The sequence below is a fragment of the Heliangelus exortis genome, chromosome 19, assembly GCF_036169615.1.
Source record: "Heliangelus exortis chromosome 19, bHelExo1.hap1, whole genome shotgun sequence".
Classification (NCBI taxonomy): Eukaryota; Metazoa; Chordata; class Aves; order Apodiformes; family Trochilidae; genus Heliangelus; species Heliangelus exortis.
The window spans coordinates 10799277-10823088 of record NC_092440.1 but is presented as its reverse complement, the minus strand read 5'-3'; the positions used below and the strand labels follow the sequence as shown (position 1 = coordinate 10823088).

The following is a 23812-nucleotide window of genomic DNA, read 5'->3' as shown; positions in this document are numbered from 1 at the left end:
GGAATTGTAACAATGTCTTCTGGCTCTCAAATCACTTGCATTTTCTGCATAGTGCAGAACAATCAAGAGGCAGCTATTACACCCAGGGAACTGTACTTACCTTTGAAGAAGTCTCCAGGAAAATCAGGTGGAGGTGAGACCATGGGGGAGTCTAAGTTCACAATGGATTTCATAACAATCTCTAAAGCATTTCTGCCATACTGCACAAGAAAAAAAAAGTTGCTCTAACAATGTGAGCTTGTGCACAGCAGAGCTTGTGCCTCAGCCCCAAGCACACACAATTTAACAAGTATTGGCAATTCTCAATAAGCAGTTTTTCTCTACAATAGTAACAGGATCTGGTTATTAGCTTTTCACTAATAAACTACATTGTATAAAAAGCCCACTCTTAATTTCTAATTAGAATTGCCAAATTAATCTTTCAGTTGTGACTGAAGACACATAACCTACTCAAGACTTGGATTGTTAGCAAATGCAGAAAAGTCATTTACAGAGGTATTTGTGTTCCACATGGCTTTGCAAACATCATTAAGAATGTTTACTGGCTATCTTGGGAAAGAGGCCCTGTGTCAGCAAGTAATACAGCTAAAAGCAAAGCACTTCACAGGAGATGGAAGAAATCCTTCCTCAACAGGAATTGTCATCTGTGGGATAAGCACCAGGAGCTTTCAAACAGACATCAAACCATCACCTTGTTGTCAAAATTGAATCTGCTGAGGTCTCGAGTTTCTGTAGCCCGTCTGTCACCATGAGTGAGGGCTCCCTGTTAAAGACACATCTTTGTCATTAAATCAGATTTTAAGAAAAAGAAATCTAAGTTGTGTTTTCTGAAATGAAGGATCAGACTTCTTGAAACAATCTTACCAAGCTCTCCAGTCTTTTTGCAACTATAGATGCAAATCTTTGCTCTCCTGCCAATTCAGAAATTAGGAACACGTACTCTGGAGCAGTCACTTGATTGGATCTATGAGTTCTTCCTGGATAATTAAGTAGAATCACAGATGTTACATAAATTCCACTTCATTGAACATTTCTAATAAACCATGAGTTGTGAAAAGCAAAGAAAGAAGTTAGAACTTAATCCTGCTGAAAATTAGTTTCTGCTGTAATACAGCCAAGAAAAGGTAGCACACAAATGCTCTACAGTTGTGGCAACTTCCCTACAGACACTTAATATGTAAAACCCCAAGATGCAGTGTTAGTTTTTTGGGGTTTTTTTGCTAGATTTCTTTCAAAACTTTCAAGACCATGACTACAGATAAAGCTGATTCTGCTCATGCATAAGAGACTGGAACGATCCTTTAAGAGGTTGCTCAGTCACTCTTATTTTCCACGTATTGGCAATAAATTCAGTAACCAAGAGTTTGCTCGGGGAAGGATAAAAAAAAAAGTTATTTACCAAACTGCTGTATTGCTCTATCAGCACTCCAGGGCAGTTCCAGAGTCATGTGAACTCTCCGTCGCTGATTCTTAGCTCTCCGGTCTGCTTGCAGTGAAATTCCAGAGCTGGCAGCCTCTGAGATGATGGCAATGTTCTTTTAACATAAAAAGAGTTGTTAATTAGCAAGAAATCCAAGATCAAGCTTCAGTTTTCAGCTTCTAAAAACATTTTACAATTACCACCACTGTGGATCTGGAATAGTTTCACTGTTATTTCATCGCCCCTTTTCAAGAAGTAGGGGGGGAGGCAGGAAAAAAAATCATGGCTCCCTCACCAAAGAAATGCTAAGACTTTTTTTTGAGTGAAAGGAGTGGTTTTCATTTTACTTTTCAGCAACACCTTTCTTTGGAACTGAAGGCAGGCTGCCTGCTGCAGTTTGGCCATTCCAAAGGGCAGGTTTCTCTGCACTTCAGAAAGGAGAGGGGAAAGGCCCAGGGGGACTTGCTGTGATAGGAAGCTGCAGGTAACACTGTGTAAGGAAGAGGATGTGGCCATTCCAGTTTCTGACTGCATCTGCCTGGAAAGAATGTAAATGTCTGGACTGCAGACAAGTCGCTCAGAGGAAGATGTATCCATCCTCCAGTGTAACAGACTGTACAAGTCCCAAGCTACAGCAGCATTTACTTAATTTGCCCTCTTGTGGTAGCATGTCCCAAATGAATCACAGGAAAGCCTGTTTGGGCTATTTTTCCCCTCTTCCTTTTCTCAGCTTCAATTCTAACATCATTCTAGTCAGTATTTTCTTTCCAAGTGCCATGTAAAGCTATCACTCTTCCCAGCATTGTCAAGGTAACCAAGCTCCAGCTTTTCCCTTCAGCCCCTGACTCAAGAGTTTTTTGTCCTTCTCACACCAGTGGTTTTCCACAGTTTCCTTATTTCCTCTTGGAAGCAGAAGTGCATGGTAACCCCAATAAGGTAATCAAAGATGTGGAGGGCTTATCTGCCTTTTAAACAGACTCAGGTTTACAAGGCCAGCTTAGATTTCAGCCTGGGACATGTGTGCACATCTCCTAAGCCCAGGCCTCTGTGCCACTCAAACTGAAGCACACAAATTAGACAGGATGACTGAACATACTGGTTTGAAAAACAAAACACAGAGCAGTGAGCAGGAAGTGCATTCTAATTAGTACTTAGAGTACCTTAAAGTCACAATGGAATAATGGGAGAGCCACAACTTGAGTAACTTAGCCAATGTCAGTATGGCACCTGGAAAGTTTTTCTAAGTTCTCTACCTTATCTCCATCCATGAACCTCTGCTTTTCTGTGATGTTCAGGATCTCAACAGGCACATCAAGCTCAGATCTTGACTCATAGGATATGCTGCCATCATCATTGCTCACAACTCTCCCCTTGCGGCCTGTCATCTGGGAGAATAAAAGGAAATACAAGCTCATTATACAGCAAAATCAAAATTATTAACTGACCCAAGGCTTCATGCCATGATGCTATTTATTCATGTATCAACCTTAAAACAGATTCAGTGATTTATACCAAGTGCAAAACCACATTAGAGAATCTGGGTGTTTTTTTCTGGTTGATGCCATTATCTGCTCTGTGGAACACCCTGAAAATATCAGTCTCAAAATTAACCTGTTTATTCAAAGCTCTTCTCTCTATTCTAATACCATCTTCAAGCTTCTTTTTAATTCTGAGGCACTCAGTGAAAGTCATCTATATTCTTATCCCTGTGAGACTACTGTCTAAAACCACTAAACAAGTTCTCTTTTATGATACTTAAGTCAATTCAAACCTTGAAGAACAACACCAGGTGACACATGGCTGCAGAAGAAAACCAACATATATTTTCTCTGAATGTGAGCACCAAACCTACCTCTGCAACGTTTTCAGGACCACCCAGCTCATCAATAAGCTCATCCAGTGTATTAGGTGGGAGATCTTCAGCCAGCTTTTCCAGTTTATCAAGCAGTTCTTTTTTCATTTGTTGGGCCCTTTCAACAGCATCCTGACTTGTTACAAAGCTGCTGTTTGTGTTACTGTTTGCTGAAATTTAAGGGAGACTCTTAAGATGGAGAATTCCACTGCTCAAGTGCTTAGAAAGCAAAATGACACCAAAAGAAACTCACCTGATGTGTTGGTACTAGAAGTGGTGGTACCAACAGTGGAAGTAAAACAGCTGGGTCGCTTTGATCCGAGACCAGAAGCTAGTAAGGCACTTTGAATAGAATCTGGGTCTATGCTTTTCTTCTTTTTCTTGTCTTTATTCTTTTTATGCTCTTTTCTAATTAGCCAGGGATCTGAAGTTAAATAGTTATTTTTAGAATGTTTCAATTACTGACTAAAAAGCCATCCTACATCCTATCTGCAAGTACAGCTACTCACCATCTTCATCATCCTCACTGGATTCATCTCTGAATGGATTGAAGTCATCATCATCTCCAGAACTCAAAAATCTGGAGCTCTCATTGTCACTTTCTTCATTTTCTGAAGCATCAGACTCACTTTCACTCTCATCAGAGCTGCTACCTGCAAGGCCACCTGTTTTGCGAGCTTTTTTGGCTTCTCTGCTTATTTCTTCACCTAATTCCATCACCCCAGAAGAAAAAAAAAGTTATTTAGACATTGTACTCTACCTCTGATGTTTGTTTTACCACCACAGCATCCAAGCTAGATAAATACTCAACTTTTAAATATTGATCTGTTTAAAAGAATTAAATTTAAGTTTTAAGCAAGACCTCTCACCCAAATTTTTTATAATCACCTACTTTTTGGTAAGAACATAACCAGTTTGGGAAGTCTGGTTAGCATCTGTCTTCCCTTTAGTGAGCCTCAAGCAAACCAAATCAATTACTTGTGTGACTGCATCAGGAAGTGATCTTACACATGCAAGATGCTTTGGGATATGTTCCCCTACTCCATCAACCCAATTCTGAGCAAAGCAATAAACAGAATTTCAGGTTATATTGTTTCATCAGCACTTTCAGAATCATTAATGGACATTTCTAACAGAAGTCTCAGAGACTTCCCATACATGCTGTTTCATGGTTGACTGATACTTACACTCTGGCATTTATATTCTGAAATTTTTTCCAGAGTTCACCTTTAGGCAGCTCTAAAATTGCCATTTTCACTACAGTGTTACCTTTCCGTTTCTTTATTTTGTTCTCCTTGCAAGGGCTGTCTCTGGGTGAATTGTTATTACTTTGAGCAGTCAAATCAATTCCCAACAAGCTGAACAGCTTCTTCCTGTCAGGAGCTGGAAAGTGCTTTTCAATAAGAGACTGGAATACTCCTCTGTTGAAGAAAAAAGGGTTCCTCAGCCAAATTTGCATTTCTTTAAAGCAAAACCTGTAGCATTTTCACAGCTTGCTTGACTTCTCTGAAGAATTATTACTTTTGAATGCTGTTACACAAGCACTCTGTATAATTATCACCCGTGTTACTGTATTTGTCACCTTCTCAAAAGCAGGAGACATTGACTTTGCAGCACTGTTACTTATAACTTGTTAAATTTTGGTATCAAGTGGCATAGCAACTGCTGTTTTGTTATTGCTCAGCATTTAAATGACAAATTAACCTATTAAGACCTTCAGCAAGGGACTCTCTGTTTCTTCTGATAAAAGAGGGAAGTCATGATTGGAGCTTGCACTGGTACAGATGCAGTTTACACTTGGAAAATCTTCCCACCCCCCCATCTGAGCAGACCAGTCCCAGCTCTTCACACCTGAAAACATAATTTCAGAGTGGCAGCAGAACAAGGGCCTAAGGAATGGCTCACTTGAACAATTCTGTCACATTTTATGAGCAGGCAGCTTAAGTAAAGAACATTGGTACTACAGGGTACCAAACTGTGCACTGATCCAGGTTTTGTACATGAAAGGCCAAAACACTACCCACACAATAAGATGGACTAAGGTTCATTTAATAAAGGACAATTCTAACAAATTTCAATCTTACTTTGCTGTAGAAACAAAGTCATTCAGTTCCCCACCACCTTCCTCCAGAGCTTCCAATGTTCTTGCTTCTCCTGTTGACTGCAGGCCAATAACAACACACTGAGGGACAAATGAATACAAGGCATTGTTACCAAGATGACTGGCTTGTAACTTTATTTTTGCCTGGATTTCTGCTCCTTAAATAACTCCAATACCACGAGTACAAAAACATACTGAGTACGAAAATGCTACAAACAACAACAAACAAATCTAAAAGCTTTGCACTTAAAGATACTTCAAAATAGGTCTTGATCAACTTACTTTCCCATTCTTGATTTCTTCCCTTGCCAGCTGCACCACCCTCTTCACTTTAGATGCTATGCAGAGGTACTTGAAAAACCTCTGATGAGCTGACCAGAACTGCCCCCACATGGACTTCTTCATTCTCTGTTCTGCATCAATCAGGTCAGCTGCTTGTTGAAACCTCTCTCTGGCACTGACCCACTGAAGAAGAAAACATTCATTGCTTTACAGGTCACCTTTCAAGGCTACAGAGGTACATTCTTTAATATCAAAATAAAAACAGAAGAGAAGTTTAATTTTAAAGTACTGTGGGACTGCAAATTAAGGATGCTCATCATACATCAAAGCTCAGAAAATAGCTATGGCTTAGGAAATGCAGATGATAATTAAGCTCCTAATGAAAGGCAGCAGATATATTTACATTACTACCAGTGCAAATTGTGTTATCTAGTTTCTCCATTATTACAGTCAGGTTGAGAAAGCAAAGAACACTGCCCATAATTAAGTAAAAAGCCAGATCCTAAGAAGAGGAAAAACCCCACTGCCTTAATTTTTGCCAGGTTTTAGATAGAGAAATCCTTAGAGTAAGACAAGATCCCATTTCAGTCTCTCAACAGGCAACAGTACTACACACTGTTTCAGGAGCAGTCAAATTGAAACCAAGTTAGTTCAGCCTCCCAATGCAGTAAAAAAAATTTAAAAAGGTGTTCTTACCAGTTTCACAGATTTATTGTACATTTTAACATATTCTTGTGAGAGCAGAACTTCATCAATTTTGAAAGTTACACCTGAAAAACTCAGTTGTCTTGCTATGTACATTCCTCTCAGCTTCATATCCATAGCAACTATTTCCATGGCACCAACACCTCTAAAATAAAGAAACAAATGTAAGTTATTAGAATTTTCAGGAGCAAGGATTTGTTAAAAACCCTCAAGTGCTTTAGAAAATAGCTTGCTTACAAACATGAAGGAATGTTTTGAAAATCACTAGTACTGTCTGATTAAAACACATCTAGCTGAAGGGTGTATTGAAATTTACCTTTCACATAAAACTATATCCCTGCCTCATACCAAGAGGTATAAACCCTCAGATAGTTACTTTTTCCCAAATTTCCTGGCGTGCACTAGGAAACAGTACCTTAAAAACTGTAACTGGATAATGAAGTTGGTCCAAATATATAAAAAAAATCTTGCACTGCAAGATAAGCTCCACTGAAGATTTTAAATAATGAATAAAAATTGTATTAAGCTATTCAGATATATGAAAATAATTAAAATTAGTAGACAGCTGAAGTTCTGTAAGAACAACACACCTGGAGAGCAGAAAAGTCAACTGCAAAGCTAACACTCACAAGCTTGGGCCTGTAATTTCACTATTGCTCATTTGATACATTCTTGGTAATGAAGTGGAGGCTACACTTGCACAGCCTAGAAAAACCATACATCATGTAGATGGTATGCAAGAAAATGCATGCTAAGCCCTACTATAGCATTTTGAAGTGTTCTTTTTAAGAAGTTCTTTTTAAGTAGGCAAAAAACATTAATATATTAAGATGCTCACCCACCAAGGAATGTAGCAGTTGCATTTTCTACTTGCCTCTCATTTAGGTATCTACCAAGTTGTGAAATACAAAATGCACTGCAGCAGCACACATGAGTTTTGCTGAACTGGGTTCTTATGCCAGAAAGCAGAAAAATAAAAGATTTCTTCCTCTTAAACTGCCTAAAGTGATGCATAAGCATTAGAGGGCTTTTACATAAAGTTAGAGAGCAACTGTACTGAGCATACTCAGTACATCCAGTGTTTTCAAGATGAGAAGCAAAATATATTCAAAGTTTCAATTTTATAGAGGGCTATGCAAGCTTTTAATGATCTGAAAATTTTCTGTAAGCAAGGGAAACATTTTTTTACTATGCAAGACAGATTCTATTTCTACTAGAATTAGAAGAGTCAGAAAATTCTTAGTGTGGCAGGACAAGTTTGTAGAGGACTATGAATGAAGACAAAGGAACAGGAAAGCAGAGTCAACCACAACCATCTGTGTTCTTGCTACAGTTCCTCAAAACCTCACCTTCTTTCAACAGCCTGGATAAAATCACTGAATTCCCTAAAAGGAGTTCCTTCCCCCCAGATTCCCAGACGGTTCATATATGCCATATTTCTTGGCTCAGATGCACCTAGAAAAAGAACACACTCTGTAGCAGTGCCAGTAAAAGCAGAGAGAGACAATTAATACAAAACCAGTAGTGCATACCTGTGGCACTAGCATAAACAACCCTGGCTTTGGGAAGTTTGTTTTGAAGTTCCAATACAGCCAGACCTGTTTTTGTTGGTTTTGATGAACCAACAGGACACAGGTTCTTAGCTTTGTGACACTCATCAAATACAATCTGAATCAGAATTAAGGAAAAAAAAAAAATTTGGCCCCCACATTTTGGGGGTGAGGAGTTAACACAGCAGAAAAATCTACTCACTGCAATAGGTGGGAAGACAAGAAAAATCTAATTGCAAGAGGTGGCAACAGTAAATCAAACAAAAATACACTAGTAATTTTTCACTAAGAACTTTGGGAAAAATATTTTTAACTAGTAAATATTTCAGAGCACGATTACTAACACATGAGTTCTTTAAAATGCTGTTGATACTAAAAAAAAAATTGCCTAAAAATTCACTGGAGAATATTTGTGTAAATTTAGGGTCATTAAAGATACTTCAATTTTCTGTGTTCTCTACAGAAACTGCAGAAGCTACACTCCTGCACCAGAGCTGTGTAGCCACAATAGGAAAGATTTGGCACCATTTGTAAAACTTGTAATGACAGAGCATGCACACAACTGATTATTGTAATGGATAGAGAACAATACCCAAAAATACCAGCAAATAAAAATACCAGATTGTATTAAAAGATGCAAGCTTAAATAGCAATTTGGTTACAACCAAATGAACTCCAGAGAAAGGATACAACTCCATCAAAGTCTTCACCACACCAGTGAAGGAGCTGCTTTAATCTGGTTTTGTATTTACCACCAGACTGGCTTTCACCAATAAGAGAGGAATAGGTAGCAAAGATAACACCTTTCTTCACACTTCCATTATGTTTAGAAGAAATTTTCCCATATTTGAACTGCAATAAAAAGATATGAAATTACAGACATTATTCAAGAGATCCCTCCTCAAACCCACCGACCCTATGATTAAGGGATGATGGTGGTCCTGACAATTGTTTACACTTTGAACCACTTTGATCCCTTTGAATCACTTGTATTCTTTTGGGGGACAGTGAGGTTAAGGGGTTATTCAGGGCCTTAAATATATATTTAAGGAAAACCAGATCTGAGGCCTCAGAAAGTTAACAGCCACATTCCTTGCCTATGTGCTTGCCTTAAGTACAATTAAGATTTCAGTTTTCATGCATTCCTGAAGACATTACAGGGCAAATATATTTATAGCTGCCACCAAAAATGACTTTCTAAAGCTTTACTGTATTATAGAAATGAAGAATTCAAAGCAAAAAATATAAACCTAAACCAAAAGTTCAATGAATTCAACCAGTAAGCTCACTTGACAATTTGGGAGAGGCAAATCCTGAGCAGAGACACAGACTACAAAAATAACTCCACACACTGCTGCTGCTTTAATAAATGACTGAGGGACTCTATTATTCCAGTATTGCCTACAAAATGTGTTACATATAAAATGTGTGCTGGGAGACAGATTGATGCCTGACAAACAAGGCCTAGAGAGCAAATTTTTTGAAATTAACACATTTTTGCTCTTAAAAGTCAAGATGTACAACTTGTCACACAAGCACACCTAAAGTTTTGCCTCAACTGTACATAGTAAAAAGTTTCCACACCTTATTTAGTGAGTGAACCAATATGTTTTTTGCTCCAATATCTCTCAAATCTCTTTCAGCATCATATTTCAGATCATTTGACACGCTGAACCTGGAGATATAAAACAAAGCATATTCTGTAAGTTACAGAAGAATTTCAAAAAGCAGTTGCTAGAACATTTGTCAGAAGACAGAGTACTCTGAATTTCAGCACTATGGTCACTGCAGTGTCTGCTCTAACAAATCCTGACATACTCACCAGACTGCTCTTTTTCTGCCTAACAAGTAATTTTCATAGATTATTCCAGCTATGGTCCTTCCTTTTCCTACACCAGCACCATCACCTATCAAGAATCCAGCTCTGTCTCCATTGGGCAGGAATGTTTCATGTTGCTGTAGGAGAAAGAACAAAAAACTTGTACCCATTCTCCAGAACACATCACTGGGGGTTGTCAGAAATGTGCACACATAAGAAACATCCTAATGGATGAGACCAGTGGTCCATCCAGCCAAGCAGCCTCCCAGCAGCAGGAAGAGGAGATTTAGGGAGAGCATATGAAATGAACTGCTTTATGTGATCCACTTCCCCCCCTCCCTCAGCATTTAGAATTACTGGAAAACTGCTGGATGTATCTGTCTAATTCTTTTAGTGCCTACTACCAGGCTGGCTGCTTCTCTTAATCCCCTGACTTACACCTCCCAGACATCCACTGCCTCTCTGAAGAAGTATTCTATCCATCTTAAACCCATCTCCTTTCACTTTGTTCTTGTTTTTTGGGACTGCACTCTTGTCTTCATTACGTAAACCTTGATTTAATTTCCTTTCATTTTTCTCCTCTCCAGCCTTCAGCACCTCAGTCTTCTTAGTATCTTCCATGAGGTAACTTCCTCCCTCCTGTGAACATTTCAGTAGTCCTCTAACTTCACTATCTTCCTCCCTGACATGCAGAGAGCTGTACATACATCTGATGTGGGCCCACTGAAGCTTAAAATAGCAGCAAAATAACACCCAATCTTCTTCTCTGTATTCTTCCCAGTGATGCCAAACAGCATTGGTTTTCTTAGCCTGATGCTACTGCAGCCATTAGGTTATTTCAGAAAAATAAAAAATAATGACTAAGATGTCCTTCCTGAGGTTTAGGACAGTTCAATATCAGCATAATGGAAGTCGTGTAGACAAAGCTTTCCTAGATCTATTACCTCACATTTATCTGAGCTGCAGCTCACCTGCCACTTTCTAATACAACTCAAATTTTAAGCTCATATTACTTTATCTCCTTGTAAAAACTGACACAGCTGTGCCTGTCAGACAGCAGTTTTTCTTTTTAAATCCTATGCTAGCTTTTAAGCTGTACTAATGTCTGGCATTACCTGGGCTGCATAAGTGATTGCTTCAAGTTGCAGAGCTGACAACCAGCCACTGTCAATTGTTTCTTCTGATATTGATGTCTGGTACCACACATCAGGAGGAGTCACACTGGATAATGAGCTTGTTTCCACCACTGGGTCAGGGTGGCGTAGACCAATTTTCACTGGTTGGAAAGGGAAGGGGAGGGAAGGAAGAAAATGAAAATATAATATAATACAATACCAACCTCTGCTGCTGCAGCACAGGTTATTATATTTACCAAGCAAATTCCAACTCTCCTTTCCGAAGGCTGAAGTCAAGAACAATTCTCATTGCAACAGTATCTCAAGTATTAAACTGCATCCCAAAGGAATATTTTAACCTGAATTTATATAAATGCAATCTCAACTTTTTTTCTCTTCTCACTATTGTCCCCCAATTTTTGTGAAATTAGGTAAAATTCAGTTAATTGAACATTAAAATACTCATATGCTTGACATGATTGAAAAAAACCTGGCTTGAACCTTGTCTTCCCAAAAGGCCAGAGGCAGCCTCAAGATACCAGAATCACAAAAGCAAAATTCTTCTATTTATATACTGCTGGTTTTAAGCAGTATGAGGAGAAGAGATTTAGAACAGACAGGGTTTAATTGCTGACAGATCTCATGAGTGACAATAAAAATTAACCATTTAGCAACAAACTCGAGAGAAAATTTGCCTTGTTTTTCCAGCAGGCCAACAATGTAACTAAGAAACATAGCAACAGCTTTTTGTCACTGATTTTGGTAAGAAAAAGGAGAAAAAACGAGGAGGTGGCAATTAATAAATGCAAAAGGCTCGCTTGTAAACAAAACCAAACAAAACCAAAACAGCCTTAAATTTAGAACAATGCTGGAAGGGTACATTTATGGTAATTTCACTCAAAATGGATTCTAGTGTGTAGCAGTGACCAACTGATCTCTTTTAGAAACTTCCTCTGCTGAGGCACAGAGATCTTAACACAGGTAAAAGAGGCCTGATCTTGGTTCAATTACATTTCTGAGACAAGTCCTGCCTAAAGAATTCTTTTTCTATTAAAAAAGGAGGTGCATACCATCCAAAGCTGAGTGCTACAGAAAACAATTTCCTAGGAAAACCCACCACAAATTCAGGTTCTTTTTGCTTGACTCAGATAGTAACCTATCTGGTTTTTGGTGTTCATAACTACTGAAGAGTAAATAAATCAGCTCTCAAAACATTTCAGCTTTAACAAAACTTGATGGCTTACGTTTTATTGGCATGTACTCAGCATAAGTTTCTGCATGGCCCATCTCTTCCTCATCTTCTTCCTCAGGTTCCTCTTCCTCTTTCACTGCTGGCACTTTCTGGAATAGAGAAATACCTGCCTTAGCTAAACAGCACATTCTTAATACTCTGTGTCCTGGAAATTAACATGGCAATGGAAATGAGCACAAAGTTCCACTTGGATGTTTTAACACATCTACCAGATGAACCAGTGAGCAGGTGGGAAAGTTACAAATGGAAGCTCAACATTTCTTATGCTCTGAACAACCCTCCAAAGACACAAAAAGTCAGGGAACTTTTCCTTTCTAAGATTCAAGAAGTACTGCTCATCACAACCTTCAGCCTGATTCTAGCTATCTATGCTTCAACTCCCATGTTTAGAGATTCACAGGTATTATTAGATTGAAAATATTGAAGGATTCTCAGTATACATTTTAAATCAAACCACCAGGTGGTCATCCATGCTAGAGGAAATCTTCTAGTTTCCTCATTGTTAGTTGTATGAATGGGGTTATTTAAAAAAAACCAAAACCATAACACAGGGCAAGTGATAAGCTTTCCAGTTTTAATTGGAGCACACCCTGCTTTGTGCACTCAATGAGGTTAAGGACAATAATTTCTTGAAATTGCCATCAACAGGTATTCTGCTCTACAAAGCTCTTACTTTTAGTCACCTAATCAAGCATTCATCTAGTGAAGAAACTACCCTCTGGAACAAACAGATGCACTCAAGAATTGTACTACACCCAAACCAAAGGCACATTATAAATACAACAAATGAAACTGGTCACACCTGGTTGTGACCAGTACCACATACACTCAGCTAGCAAATCAACCATTTTAACTACTTACCATAGTAGGTGAAAAACTTCTCATTTTAATATCATTTATCCATATTCTTGCTACCTCTTTTGTGGAAGCCTCCTTCTTCACTGCACCATTGCTTACATCAGCTGCAAAACAAAAGCTGTGTTTTACCAGAATTCCTTGCAAACACCAACTCAAATCAACTTCCTTATAATAATGAGCTGAAAGGAAAACTTTGACTGTCCAGTAGCACACTGGTGCTTCAAGAACACAATTAAGATCTTCATCCTAACAAAAAAGTCTCTAAGCAAGGAGTTAATCTTGTTACTACTTAACTGAGGAAACTTCCCATGTAATACCACCACACCTGAGTGGTCGTGCACTGGTTTCAGTATTTAAAGAAAATTTTTAAAATCCTGGAACATCACTAAACATAAATGTAGTATTTAGAAATAGTGTGAGCCTCTGAAGCATAACAACAAATCAGAAAGCCCAGTGTTCCAGCAGAAATGGACTTACCTGCATTGGTGATATTTACCACCTTAGGAGAAACAACAATTATTTCTGTAAAAGAAAATTTAACACTTTGGATTCAGTTTAAAATTCATAACAGGATCCTTCAAGAGGACAATCCATTAATTTTCCTGTTCTCAGCAACATTTGGAAGCAACTGGCAATAGGGCTCAAACTTTGCATGGTGATGTATGTAAAACACTGACAGCAACTGTCAAGCTTCCACCATGCTGGCAGTCAATTACCCCTAAAATACAATTAAGATAATTGCACAAATAAAGTTTTCCTCAAAGAGGTTGCATAATACAACTTTTTAAGTATTTTCCAATCTAGGCTCCTGCTGTCTAAACTGCATGAGATGATGTTTCCTCCAAGAGCTTCTCTGCCCTCAAATTTTCTACAAGTATTTGCCTTTTTTTTATAAGCACAAAAATCCAGAAACACAAGTACACAAATAAGATTAGAAAACCAGTTCCACAAGTTGCCTACTTTCCAATTAATAGAGAAGCTGCAGATTCAACTAGTTTTAGTAGCTGTGATGTTACCTATTACTCGTGTTTCTCCGAGTTTTTATTTAGCACAAAAGGGATAAATTGGGATAAGCCTGCTCTATCCAATCCTCTCCCATTCCTCTCCCTCACTCCTTTACCCCCAGTGCCAACTTCAGTTGGTGTCTAACTCCAATTTCTGTACACTACTCTGTAACAGAGAACAATGAAACAAGGAGGTACATTCTTTTGTCTTTCAGTCCTAACCAACAAAGCTTCATTTACTGCACTCTCTATCCAATCCTGCCTAGAAAAATCAGTAAATATTACTTCAGAGACAATAAAAATACAGTAATCCAGAAAAAGCCTGTGCACCTTGAGAAAAAGCAGCAAGACTTCAAACTCAACTAGTCTGATCTTATCATGCTAAAACCAGAATTACTTGAAAGAATCAAAACATGAAAATCCACATGCAGTTTTTCCCTTACATTAAACTGACCACATTACCTGTCTGTATTAGAAATAAGATACATGCAAAGATTACAAAAGGAATCTCAAAGATTTAGAGTAGCATTCAAGACCACATTTAAGAAGTAACATGGAAGCAGTAGATCTGATGCCTCTCATGAGATGTCCTTTCTTAGCAGATGCTTTACATTAGCATCTACTGCAAATCCAGTTTGGAAGATGCCAAAAAAACAGTATTCATTCACCATAGGTTCCACTGCAAGTATACAGTAGAACAGAAACTGATGTAGATTGAAGCAAGAGATCTAAATCAACTTCTGTACTTCAAGTACTGTTTAGGAATTTTACCAATTTTCCAGCTGCAACCCAAAACGCTATTTTCCTCATTCCTTGTAAAAATAAGACAAACATTTAAGCTCTTGATTTTCTGCTTTTTAGTTATTACTTTACCCTGAATTCTAGCACTATTAAAGTTGGAAAAGAATTTATCACCTTTCCTGGACCATTTTGTTTTGCTGCAATATTCTATAAACCAAAAGACAACACAAGCTGTGCAAATATCTTCCTACATTTCTTATTTCGCTTTGTCTGAAACGTGGTCACTATGAAGAAAGAAGAAAACTCACTTGCTGCTGTTGCTACTGGTTGAGCAATATTAGGTGGTGGCTTCAATTTCATGAGTTCATTAAGACTATTATTCTTCAGGAGATCTTTCAGCTGAATCTGGTCCTTTGAAGGTGCAGTAGTCAAGGCATTGCGGACTGCTGGTGCTGCAACCGAGGGTCGAGTCGTTGTGCTGGTCTGAATGATTTTTGCTACAGTGATAGTCTGCCTTGTTGTTGTGACAGGGGTGGTTTTTGTCATCACTATTGTAGTCCCCAAAGTTGGAAGCTGATTTATTTGATTGAGCACAAAGGTTGTGGTGGATGGTGGTTGCTAGCGACAAAGAAGCAGGGAAATTTTCAGAAGATGGTGGGGGAAAAAAAGGAGATTTTATTACCCTTTTATCTATAGACCACAGGAGCAATTTTTTGAAGGGTTGGTGAAATGAGAAATCTCTTCATGTAACATGCTGAAGATGCTAAGGTAATTATCTTGTGATGCAACAATCTGGGTGAACATCTATCAATATACTGCCATGCTATTTCTCCATGGTATTTTTAAATTTTGTTTCAAGGGAAAGGAAATAAGAAAAATAGGATGAAGGATTCATCAGCAAGGCACAAAACATTCCTTCTACAGGCACAGGAACCTTGAAACCTATTTAAGGAGGGGTAAGAAATGCAGCACAATCAGCTACTGGGAGAAAGGAATAGGAAGATGGGAGAGAAACAACTCCATAAGACACCAAGGTCAGTGAAATAGGAGGGGGAGGAAGCACTCCAGGTGCCAGAGCAAAAACTCCCTCCACGGACCAAGGTGAAGCAGATTGTCCCCCTGCAGGCCATGAAAATCCAGGATGGAACAGACATCCACCTGCAGCCTGTGGAGGAGCTCACACCAGAGCAGGCTGGATGTGCCTGAAGGACACTGTGACCCTGGAGCGAGAAGCCCACACTGGAGCAGCTTTCCTGGGACCTGTGGAGCAGTGTGTTCCTGAAGGACTGCAGCCCATGGGAAATGCACATGCTGGAGCAACTTTTGGGAAGAACTGCAGGCCATGGGAAGAACCCAGATTGGAAAAGTTTGTGAGGGAGCTGCTGGAGCTGGAAAAGAGCGTGAGGAAAGAGTGGAAGACATGCTGGGAGTGAAGCTGAGACCAGGAAGCAAGGAGGGGGGAAAGGTTTTAATTTGTTAAGCATTTCCCCAAGCTGAGTCTGGTTTGCCCATGACAGTAATTGCTGATCTTCCTGCTCTTATCTTGAGCCATGACCATTTAGTTCTATTTTTTCCTCTCCCCACCCAGTTGAAGAAGGGGAGCAACAGAGCAGCTTGGTGGGCACCTGGTGTCCAGCCCAGATTAACCCCCCAGATGTTCACCTACAAAATTCTGAATGTTCTTACCCGAACATTTAATAAGGCTGGAGTTGATACAGTCTCTGGTTCTTGTTTCACAGCAGCTGTGGCCTCAGTCTCCAAGCCCAGCTCTAAAGCACTAAGTGGTACTGACTGCAGAGGAAAGAAAGTAACCATCAGAAAAGGTTCACATCAGCAGGGAAAAAAAAACCTCAGACAAAATATCCCCCCACAAAATGGAAGTTCAAGTGGCAGTTCATAGCTGTGCTCATTAACAAAGGTTTCACTGAAAATAAAGATCAAGTGGTTGATCTCACAAAGTTAAACTTGCACCACCTTGTCAGTTAACTGTGGTGGTGAAAATACAATTAGTTTTCTGGTGTCACCTGTTCAACACACTGCTGGCAATGGTTATGTTCTTACAGACTGAGTTCACGGAGCTTTAACACCATATTACATTACACTTTTTGCACATTTTCTAGGAGAGCAGCTAGACTCCAGTGATATTAGAGTCCTCCATGGATACATGACAAAACACCCCCATTTAATGCACAGAAATTAAGTATATTTATGTCTATACTGATATCAATGGTGTATTTCACGTTACTTTTCAATATAGAAATTTCATATTAATTAGCAAGTCATTTTCTCATCTCAGTACTATAAAGGAGGAAGTTTATGAAAACTCCACGTTTTTTAACCATTTCCTATGGATGCCACTTCCTCCCCCCCACCTCCACAACACATCAACTACAATCTTTGACATCCTCTAGCAAATGACTGTTGTTTCAACCTGCTGAACAGCTGGAGTTGGGGCTGGATTTGCAAGAACCACGTCCGGAGAGTCAATATCAAAGAGATCATTTGGACTGATTCCACTCTCACTCAAAGCAGCAAGCAACAGATCTTGTCCTGGCTCCACCATCTCTAAAAAAAAAAAAAAAAAAAAATTAGAGCCATAAATACAAGTTACATTTAATTTTTATTTATTTTGTGCACAAACACTTGTATTTGAAGGTGTTGTTCCTGGATTTAAGGGAATATGTGATGCAGCCTCTTGCATACACAGTTTAACTTCCTAGATTTGCTCTGGCTCTTTTGTTCATTTGTAAATTTTTTCTTATTTTTTAAAGTCTTTTCAAAATATCCACCACATTGAGAAGCAGGAAGAATGTAACAGTTTACTGCACAAAACGCTGTCATACTCATAAGCTTCAAAAGAAAAAAAAAATGTCTTAATCACACTACATTTTTAAGCATTACAAGAAATACCAGGAGGCAGAAATGGTGAGACTGTATTATGCTAATGCTAGGTCTTTGTCAGTGAAGCTCACTGCACGTGGGAAGTGCAATTAAAACTCATTTAGTTTATCTTGTAACAACAAGTTAGTGATAAAAAGCTTATAAGGAAAGCTTCTTTTTGTGTGAGCTTGCCATGACATTAGGTAGTAATTCATTCACTGGAGAAATATTGTTTTGCATAGTGAAAAGAGCAAATGTTCCACTATTACAGTGTGTTAACTACATATTAAATAGGACATTGACATCAGGTCACAGACTCCTTTATGTGTAGGACAAGGAAAAATTAATTTCAGAAAGCTACTCTAGACAATGTAAAAAATAATATAAAAGCAAAATCCTCTATGTTTTAAGATGAAGAAGGAAGGATAATGTGGTTTTTTTTCTTAAGAAGGAAGCCCTTTGCCTCAGTACTAAGACAAAGGTTAAATAAGCCCACAAATGAGCTGCTGCTCATAATATTCTAAGATACACCTCAAGCAGAAATCCATTCCTCTTTTTCTCCACACCTTCTGTAACACCCACTGGCACAAACCATCCAAAACTGACAAAGCTGAACACCTACTCGAGAGCAGATAAGCAGACAAAAAAATTTATTGGTACATAATCTCTGAATGAGATGCACTCATTCAAACTGAAACAGCCTTCTCTCCAGGTACAGCTCAGGTACAGCTAAGCCACAGCCAGCTGGTTGGGCACACACAGAGCACGTTTGGCAGAACAGGTAATTCCTGTAATAAATGAAACCTCGAGCACTTAATTCTTATTCTTTCTAGTTTTAGTCTATCCAGTAGTAGGTGGACTAATACTGAGGTGCTGACACCACAACTGAAGCAGTGGGTGTAAGGGACTGGGACAAGGGGAAGATGAACTCTTAAGAATCAAGGACTCCACTACCCAGAAGAAGACCAAAACAAACAAAAAAAACCACTGGTGGGACTGCTACTGACCACCCACAGTCCCAATGAACACCACTTGCTAGATCAGAACTAGAATTTTTTTTTAAAAGGCATTTGAGGTGATCAGATACACTGGCAGAATGTCCTTGTTTCTAGGTACAAGAAACAGGAGATAATAAATATTAAGACATCTGGCAAATTTAATTAAAATGGCAACTCCTTCAAAGGACATCATCTCCCACTAGTCTGCCTCCTAGAATCCTGAATGGGTCAGGAAAAGTGAGTAAGAACAGACCATTAGCTTTACCTTTGAGGAGGATTAAGCCTGTCTAAAAAGGGTACTACACATGTATTAATTGGATAGGATAAATCTTAATTTCCATCAGAGTAAAATACTAACAACAATCATATCTAAGTTTAGAAGCTTACAGCACTGTTACTAATTGGAAACGGGTGAGAGAAGAAAGATTAAATCTGCAAAAAGTTGTTTAGCTTATGGGTATTTTTGGTGTTAGGAACTTCAGCACAACCACTGAGGGTGCAGGTCCCTAGAGAAGGACAATAACCATGGGTTACCCCATCAAACCAAGAAAACTCTACAACAATAACAGCATCAATTTGGACAAGAGGCAGGAGCACTCCTCCACACAATGCAACACCTTTGCTCAACCTGGTCAAGTGAACAAAAATGCCTAAATGGACAAAGGAAAAAACCATCAGTTATGTCATCATTTAGGCTGCATGGAGTTCTGATCATGCCATCTCTAAGAGAAAAATCTGAACAAAACTTGGTTGAGACAGAAGTGGCTACAGGAAGAAAGACGTGGAAAAAAATTTAAAGAAAGATCACTCACGATAGCCTCTGATCTACTCTTGCAAAATCTTAAGGAAAGGCCTTCCTATCAAGTTGAGACTCAAAACAAAACCAAGGCTAGAAAAAACCATGCCAACACCACACAAAACCACATCTTTCCCAACCACCCTTGAGCAGTGCCACAAGCTATCAAGTCTGTTTGAAGTTTTACAAATCCACAGCAAGACTGAACTCTACATTTTTAACCTTTAAAATAACCACAAGGGACTGGCTATCTTAAGACAGCCTCACTGAGTTCAGGAAAACATTAAGAGCTGTAATACTTTAATGGCTCACAAGTCTTCACTAGCTGACTGGTGATAGAAACTAGCACAGCAATTCCTGCAGTTCCAGAAGTACCTGCAGCGTGGAAGCACCCACGTGTTAGCAGGGCTGATTTCACAGCAGCATCTCTCCTGCTAACCCCAATTTCAGCAGCCTTAAAAATTAGCAGCTGCTACCAATCCAGCAAACAGCAGTTGTTTGTCTGTCTGTCTGTCAGTCTGGACAATGGAAGTTTGACTGGTTTCACTTATTTGGTTTCTGTACACCAGGAACAAAGCTGCATTGTTTGAAACGGGAACAAAAGGAATTCTGAACTTCTAGAACTTTTACATTAAAAGTCACTGAATACTTTAGAACCAATTTTAGGCTTTGTAAAACTTCCAAGCACCACTGCTGCCTTTCTCTCACTCTCTCAATTTCTCTATCTCACTAGTTTGAATTTAGTAAGGAAATTAAATGAGAAAAAAAACCCAAAAATCCAGGAGAAGCTGCATCATGAGGGCTTAGTTTCTGTGAGATACACAAGTCAAGCCTAAAACCTTATCAAGCTGCAACAGCTCCATAATCTTACAAGGTAGGAGGCTCCTCAGTTAACATAAGTGAAAGTGACTTTATCAAGCTCTGCAGCTCAGCTTTGGCAATACTATATAAGGCCCTGTTTGCCACATCTTAATCTCCAAAAGAAAATACTTATAAAAAAGTTGTGAATATTACAAGCTGTTCCCTACACATCTCACCAAAGAACCGTTCTGAGCATGTAGAATCTTGGAGATAGAGTTGTCTACATTTAGTCAGGCTGTCCAATGCCACTGAGAAAGAATCAACCTGTTAGATAAGACTAACAAAAATTATTTATAAATAAATTCAACACTAGCAGTATCTCCCCTCTTTGTATGAAGAAAGCACACAAACTGCTGCTGTTTCAAGGAGGGCTATCAAACCACAACAGGATTTTTTGGAAGGTGCTCTTCTGCTGAAGAACAGAGTCTGAAAGTTTGGTTAAAAAAGCAGTTTTGCTGCCACAGCATATTATGTAAATAATTCCCGATTTAAAGATACAAAACCAGAATTCTATGTTTAATATTATGCCATGTATCCATGCCAACCTGGCTCTCTCTCTCCCTCCCTCCATTTTATCTTTGGTACAAAGAAGCAAAACAACAACACGAAAAGATACTCTAAAGCACATGTCCAGCAACCTTCTTTCCATTTCCCCCAAGAAAAATAATGGTAGAATCCTCACAGATGAAAACGCTTTGATTTTCAGCTCTGCAAGCTACACATGGTAACACTGTAAACCTTTATGGACTTATTTTAAATCATAATCAACCACAGTAACACAACTTAGCCCAAATCAAACATCACATCAGCTACCTACAGTCATTTCCAAACTCATGACAACTGCTCCCTGTGGAATACCCAACCTGCAAACTTCAGTTTTCATGCTTGGCCAGGGACACTGATGGTAGTTAACTCATTCTTCTATTGAAAGGGTTTTCCCCACTGGCTTTCTGAGGAATACACCTTGAACTACACCAGATCCATTTAAAATTTGACACAAATTCTGAAGTTGTAGAGAAAAGGCAGATATGTACAGAGGTGAAAGGGCTGCTGACCCACACAACAGGATTCCCTGGATAACCAGATGGGGTTTGCTCATCTCACAGCTTTTGGCTCCAGAAGGCAACCTGGGTAACAACAAAAAAGAAAAAAACCCAGCCAACCCCATTGCTTCTGCTCCTTCCCAAGTTCCCATCCAATCAAAGAGTAGAACACTAATTAGTGAACTCATCCTTAGGTGCTTTAACTTCAAGGCTGGAAGGTAACTTTGCATTTACATGTACAAAGTTAACTTTTGAGTTTTGGGAAAATTATCCCAACTCTGTAAAAACAGGAGTTTTTCAGAAGCTGGTCACCTCTCTAAAGTCAAAGCTTGGGAAGACAGGAGTTACAGCTCAGGATACTGTGGGATTCAACTCCTCAAAGCTCTCTCACGACTTTTATCAAATTTACAGTAGTCAGGAGAGATGGTTTGAAAACATGAAATTCAGAACTGTTTAAAATGCTAAGAGTAAACAATGCAATGATTTGGCACAAAGTTAGCTGTAGACTAAATAGTTAGAGGTGGTAACTCAGCCAGCAGTGGGAGATCTTATGTAAAAACCCAGAAGAGATAAGAGCAGTATCTGAGCACTGGAACCTTTCCTTGGTTTTGCTCTGGGAGTCAGTTCTAGGTGGATGGCAAGGCAAAAGAAATTCATTAACCACATCTGCTCCATAGCTTTGAGTGGCTATCTCCAATTCTGACACACAAAAAAACCCCCTTTGTCTGGACAACAAGACAAGCTGCCTACATTTTCTTTGTAAAAAATAAGATTACATGATTCTATGCTATCATGCCAGAAAGGAAGATATAGAAATACAATCCAAATGTCATGCTGTTACACAACTTCTGCCATAGTAAATTCTCTGCTTTACATCATCAACTATTCCAGTTCACGGGGGGAAAAAGAATGCTTGCAAAACATTAATGCACATATTTAAATCTTTTTAATCCAGACACAACCTACGTACTCTAAAGCCAGTCTACCACTGAGTTAATTCTTGACTCTAGAGCAAGTGAAAAAAGAACTATTAGCATGAGCAAACCACACAGACATATCCAGTGGGTCAATTCAACCATATTTTAAAAGCGTTTAAACCATGAGCCTCATCTTTAACAGGGACCAAATACCTAAAACCAGTCTTTAAGAACATGGAAGAATGTACAGGAGTTCTAAGTTATAGTCTCAAAAACCAGCATGGAACCCTTTCAGCCAAATATAGCAGAAAAAAATTTAAATATGTAAGTAAAAAAAACCAAAAAACACCACAAACCACCGGGCCTCTTCCCCTCCAGACGTTGAGGGCATTTTTATGTTAAACAATTACTCACCCTAGCAACCTCTGTTTGAGGTGCCCTCGTTCAGAGCCGATGGACTTTGAGGCCGGGACTGCGGCGTTCGCCCCCAGCGCCCGCTCCCCGGGGAGCTGCGGGGGCCCGGGGCGGGGGTCGGGGTGTTTGGGGGGGCCATCCCGGCTCCCAGCCTCGCCACCTTCCCCACCAACACGTGTTCCCGACATAAACTTCCGGGTTGGGCCAGAATCGGCTGCGTAATTGTGTCCCGTCCGCCACTTTGTGTGTTCAGACCTTCCCAGCTTTAAAGATCCCTTCAACAGCGCGGGGATCCCGGGGAAGGGCGGAAGGTTGCGGATAACGGCAGCCCCCGGGGCCGCTCCAACACCATAAATCAACCCCCTCCTCCTCCTCCGCCACCCGCCTGCGCTTCAGCAGAGCGGCTCCATTTCAAACCTTAACAATTAACCCGGCCGCGGAAACACCGCACAAAGGCGAGCGCCGCGGGCCAGGCCGGGAACCACCGCGGTCCCGATGCCATTTTACCCGAGCAGGGCGGGGGGGGATGGAAGCCAAACCCCCCCTCCCCTTCCCCGCCGCCCCCCACCCCCGCGCCGCCAGCTCCGCCAACCGCTACCGAAACGCTTCCGCAGAGCCGGGGGGCTCCGCCGCCGCCCAGGCGGCCCCTCTGCTCCTTACACGCCCTCCGGCACAAAGTTTCCCCGCTCCCGGGGAAGCGAAGCCTCCGCCGAACCGGCGGCGCCCTCCCCCGCACGCCGCGCCGGCCCCGGCCCACCGGGGACCCCCGGCGGGGGCGGCCCCGCGGCCCACCCCAGGCTGAGAGACCGAGGAAGAGACGGAGCTCGGTGTCGAGCAGGGCGGCTTCCCTCACGGACCCCCACCCCACACACACAACCGCCGCCGCGGGCCCCGCCGTCCGGTGCGCAGCGGCGGGGGAGCGAAGGGAGGGGACCCCCGGGGGGCGCCGCGGCGGCCTCGCCGCGCAGGGAGGGCCCTGAGGCGTCCGAGCGGGCTGACCGCCAGGCGAAAGGGTGGAGGAGGAAGGCACTCACTCTCTCTCGCTTTCGGTCCTCCCGCGGCCGGTCCTGGAAGTCTCCGCCGCTGTCCCCGCCGCCCGCCGCTTTCTAACTCACCGCCGCCATCTTTGCCCTCCCTCCCCTCTCGCGGGGGAGGGGGAGAGGAGGGGGCCCTGGGGCCGCCCGCCGCGCCGCCCCACGTGACC

At 40.6% G+C, this 23812-nt stretch overlaps 1 protein-coding gene across 3 annotated transcripts in view; it reads right to left on the bottom strand.

Annotated features, from left to right (window-relative positions):
• The window catches only part of SBNO1 (strawberry notch homolog 1), a 29451-nt gene extending 5639 nt beyond the window's left edge, over nucleotides 1-23812 (bottom strand). The window contains exons 1-25 of one of the 3 annotated variants that reach the window (XM_071763566.1): nucleotides 23643-23777; nucleotides 17131-17264; nucleotides 16386-16490; nucleotides 15008-15317; nucleotides 13432-13476; nucleotides 12958-13058; nucleotides 12089-12185; nucleotides 10845-11005; nucleotides 9733-9866; nucleotides 9495-9585; nucleotides 8601-8762; nucleotides 7893-8028; nucleotides 7710-7815; nucleotides 6352-6505; nucleotides 5656-5838; nucleotides 5357-5454; nucleotides 4542-4693; nucleotides 3782-3979; nucleotides 3526-3696; nucleotides 3273-3442; nucleotides 2674-2805; nucleotides 1400-1535; nucleotides 865-977; nucleotides 692-763; nucleotides 101-200 (exon numbers count right to left, since the gene is read on the bottom strand). In XM_071763566.1, the coding sequence (XP_071619667.1) occupies nucleotides 101-200; nucleotides 692-763; nucleotides 865-977; nucleotides 1400-1535; nucleotides 2674-2805; nucleotides 3273-3442; nucleotides 3526-3696; nucleotides 3782-3979; nucleotides 4542-4693; nucleotides 5357-5454; nucleotides 5656-5838; nucleotides 6352-6505; nucleotides 7710-7815; nucleotides 7893-8028; nucleotides 8601-8762; nucleotides 9495-9585; nucleotides 9733-9866; nucleotides 10845-11005; nucleotides 12089-12185; nucleotides 12958-13058; nucleotides 13432-13476; nucleotides 15008-15317; nucleotides 16386-16490; nucleotides 17131-17262 (3259 nt within the window). In that variant the 5' untranslated portion in view covers nucleotides 17263-17264; nucleotides 23643-23777. Of the gene's footprint in view, nucleotides 1-100; nucleotides 201-691; nucleotides 764-864; nucleotides 978-1399; nucleotides 1536-2673; nucleotides 2806-3272; nucleotides 3443-3525; nucleotides 3697-3781; nucleotides 3980-4541; nucleotides 4694-5356; nucleotides 5455-5655; nucleotides 5839-6351; nucleotides 6506-7709; nucleotides 7816-7892; nucleotides 8029-8600; nucleotides 8763-9494; nucleotides 9586-9732; nucleotides 9867-10844; nucleotides 11006-12088; nucleotides 12186-12957; nucleotides 13059-13431; nucleotides 13477-15007; nucleotides 15318-16385; nucleotides 16491-17130; nucleotides 17265-22608; nucleotides 22713-23642 lie in introns of those variants that run through there. The other 2 variants (XM_071763567.1, XM_071763568.1) reach the window with 2 other exon arrangements.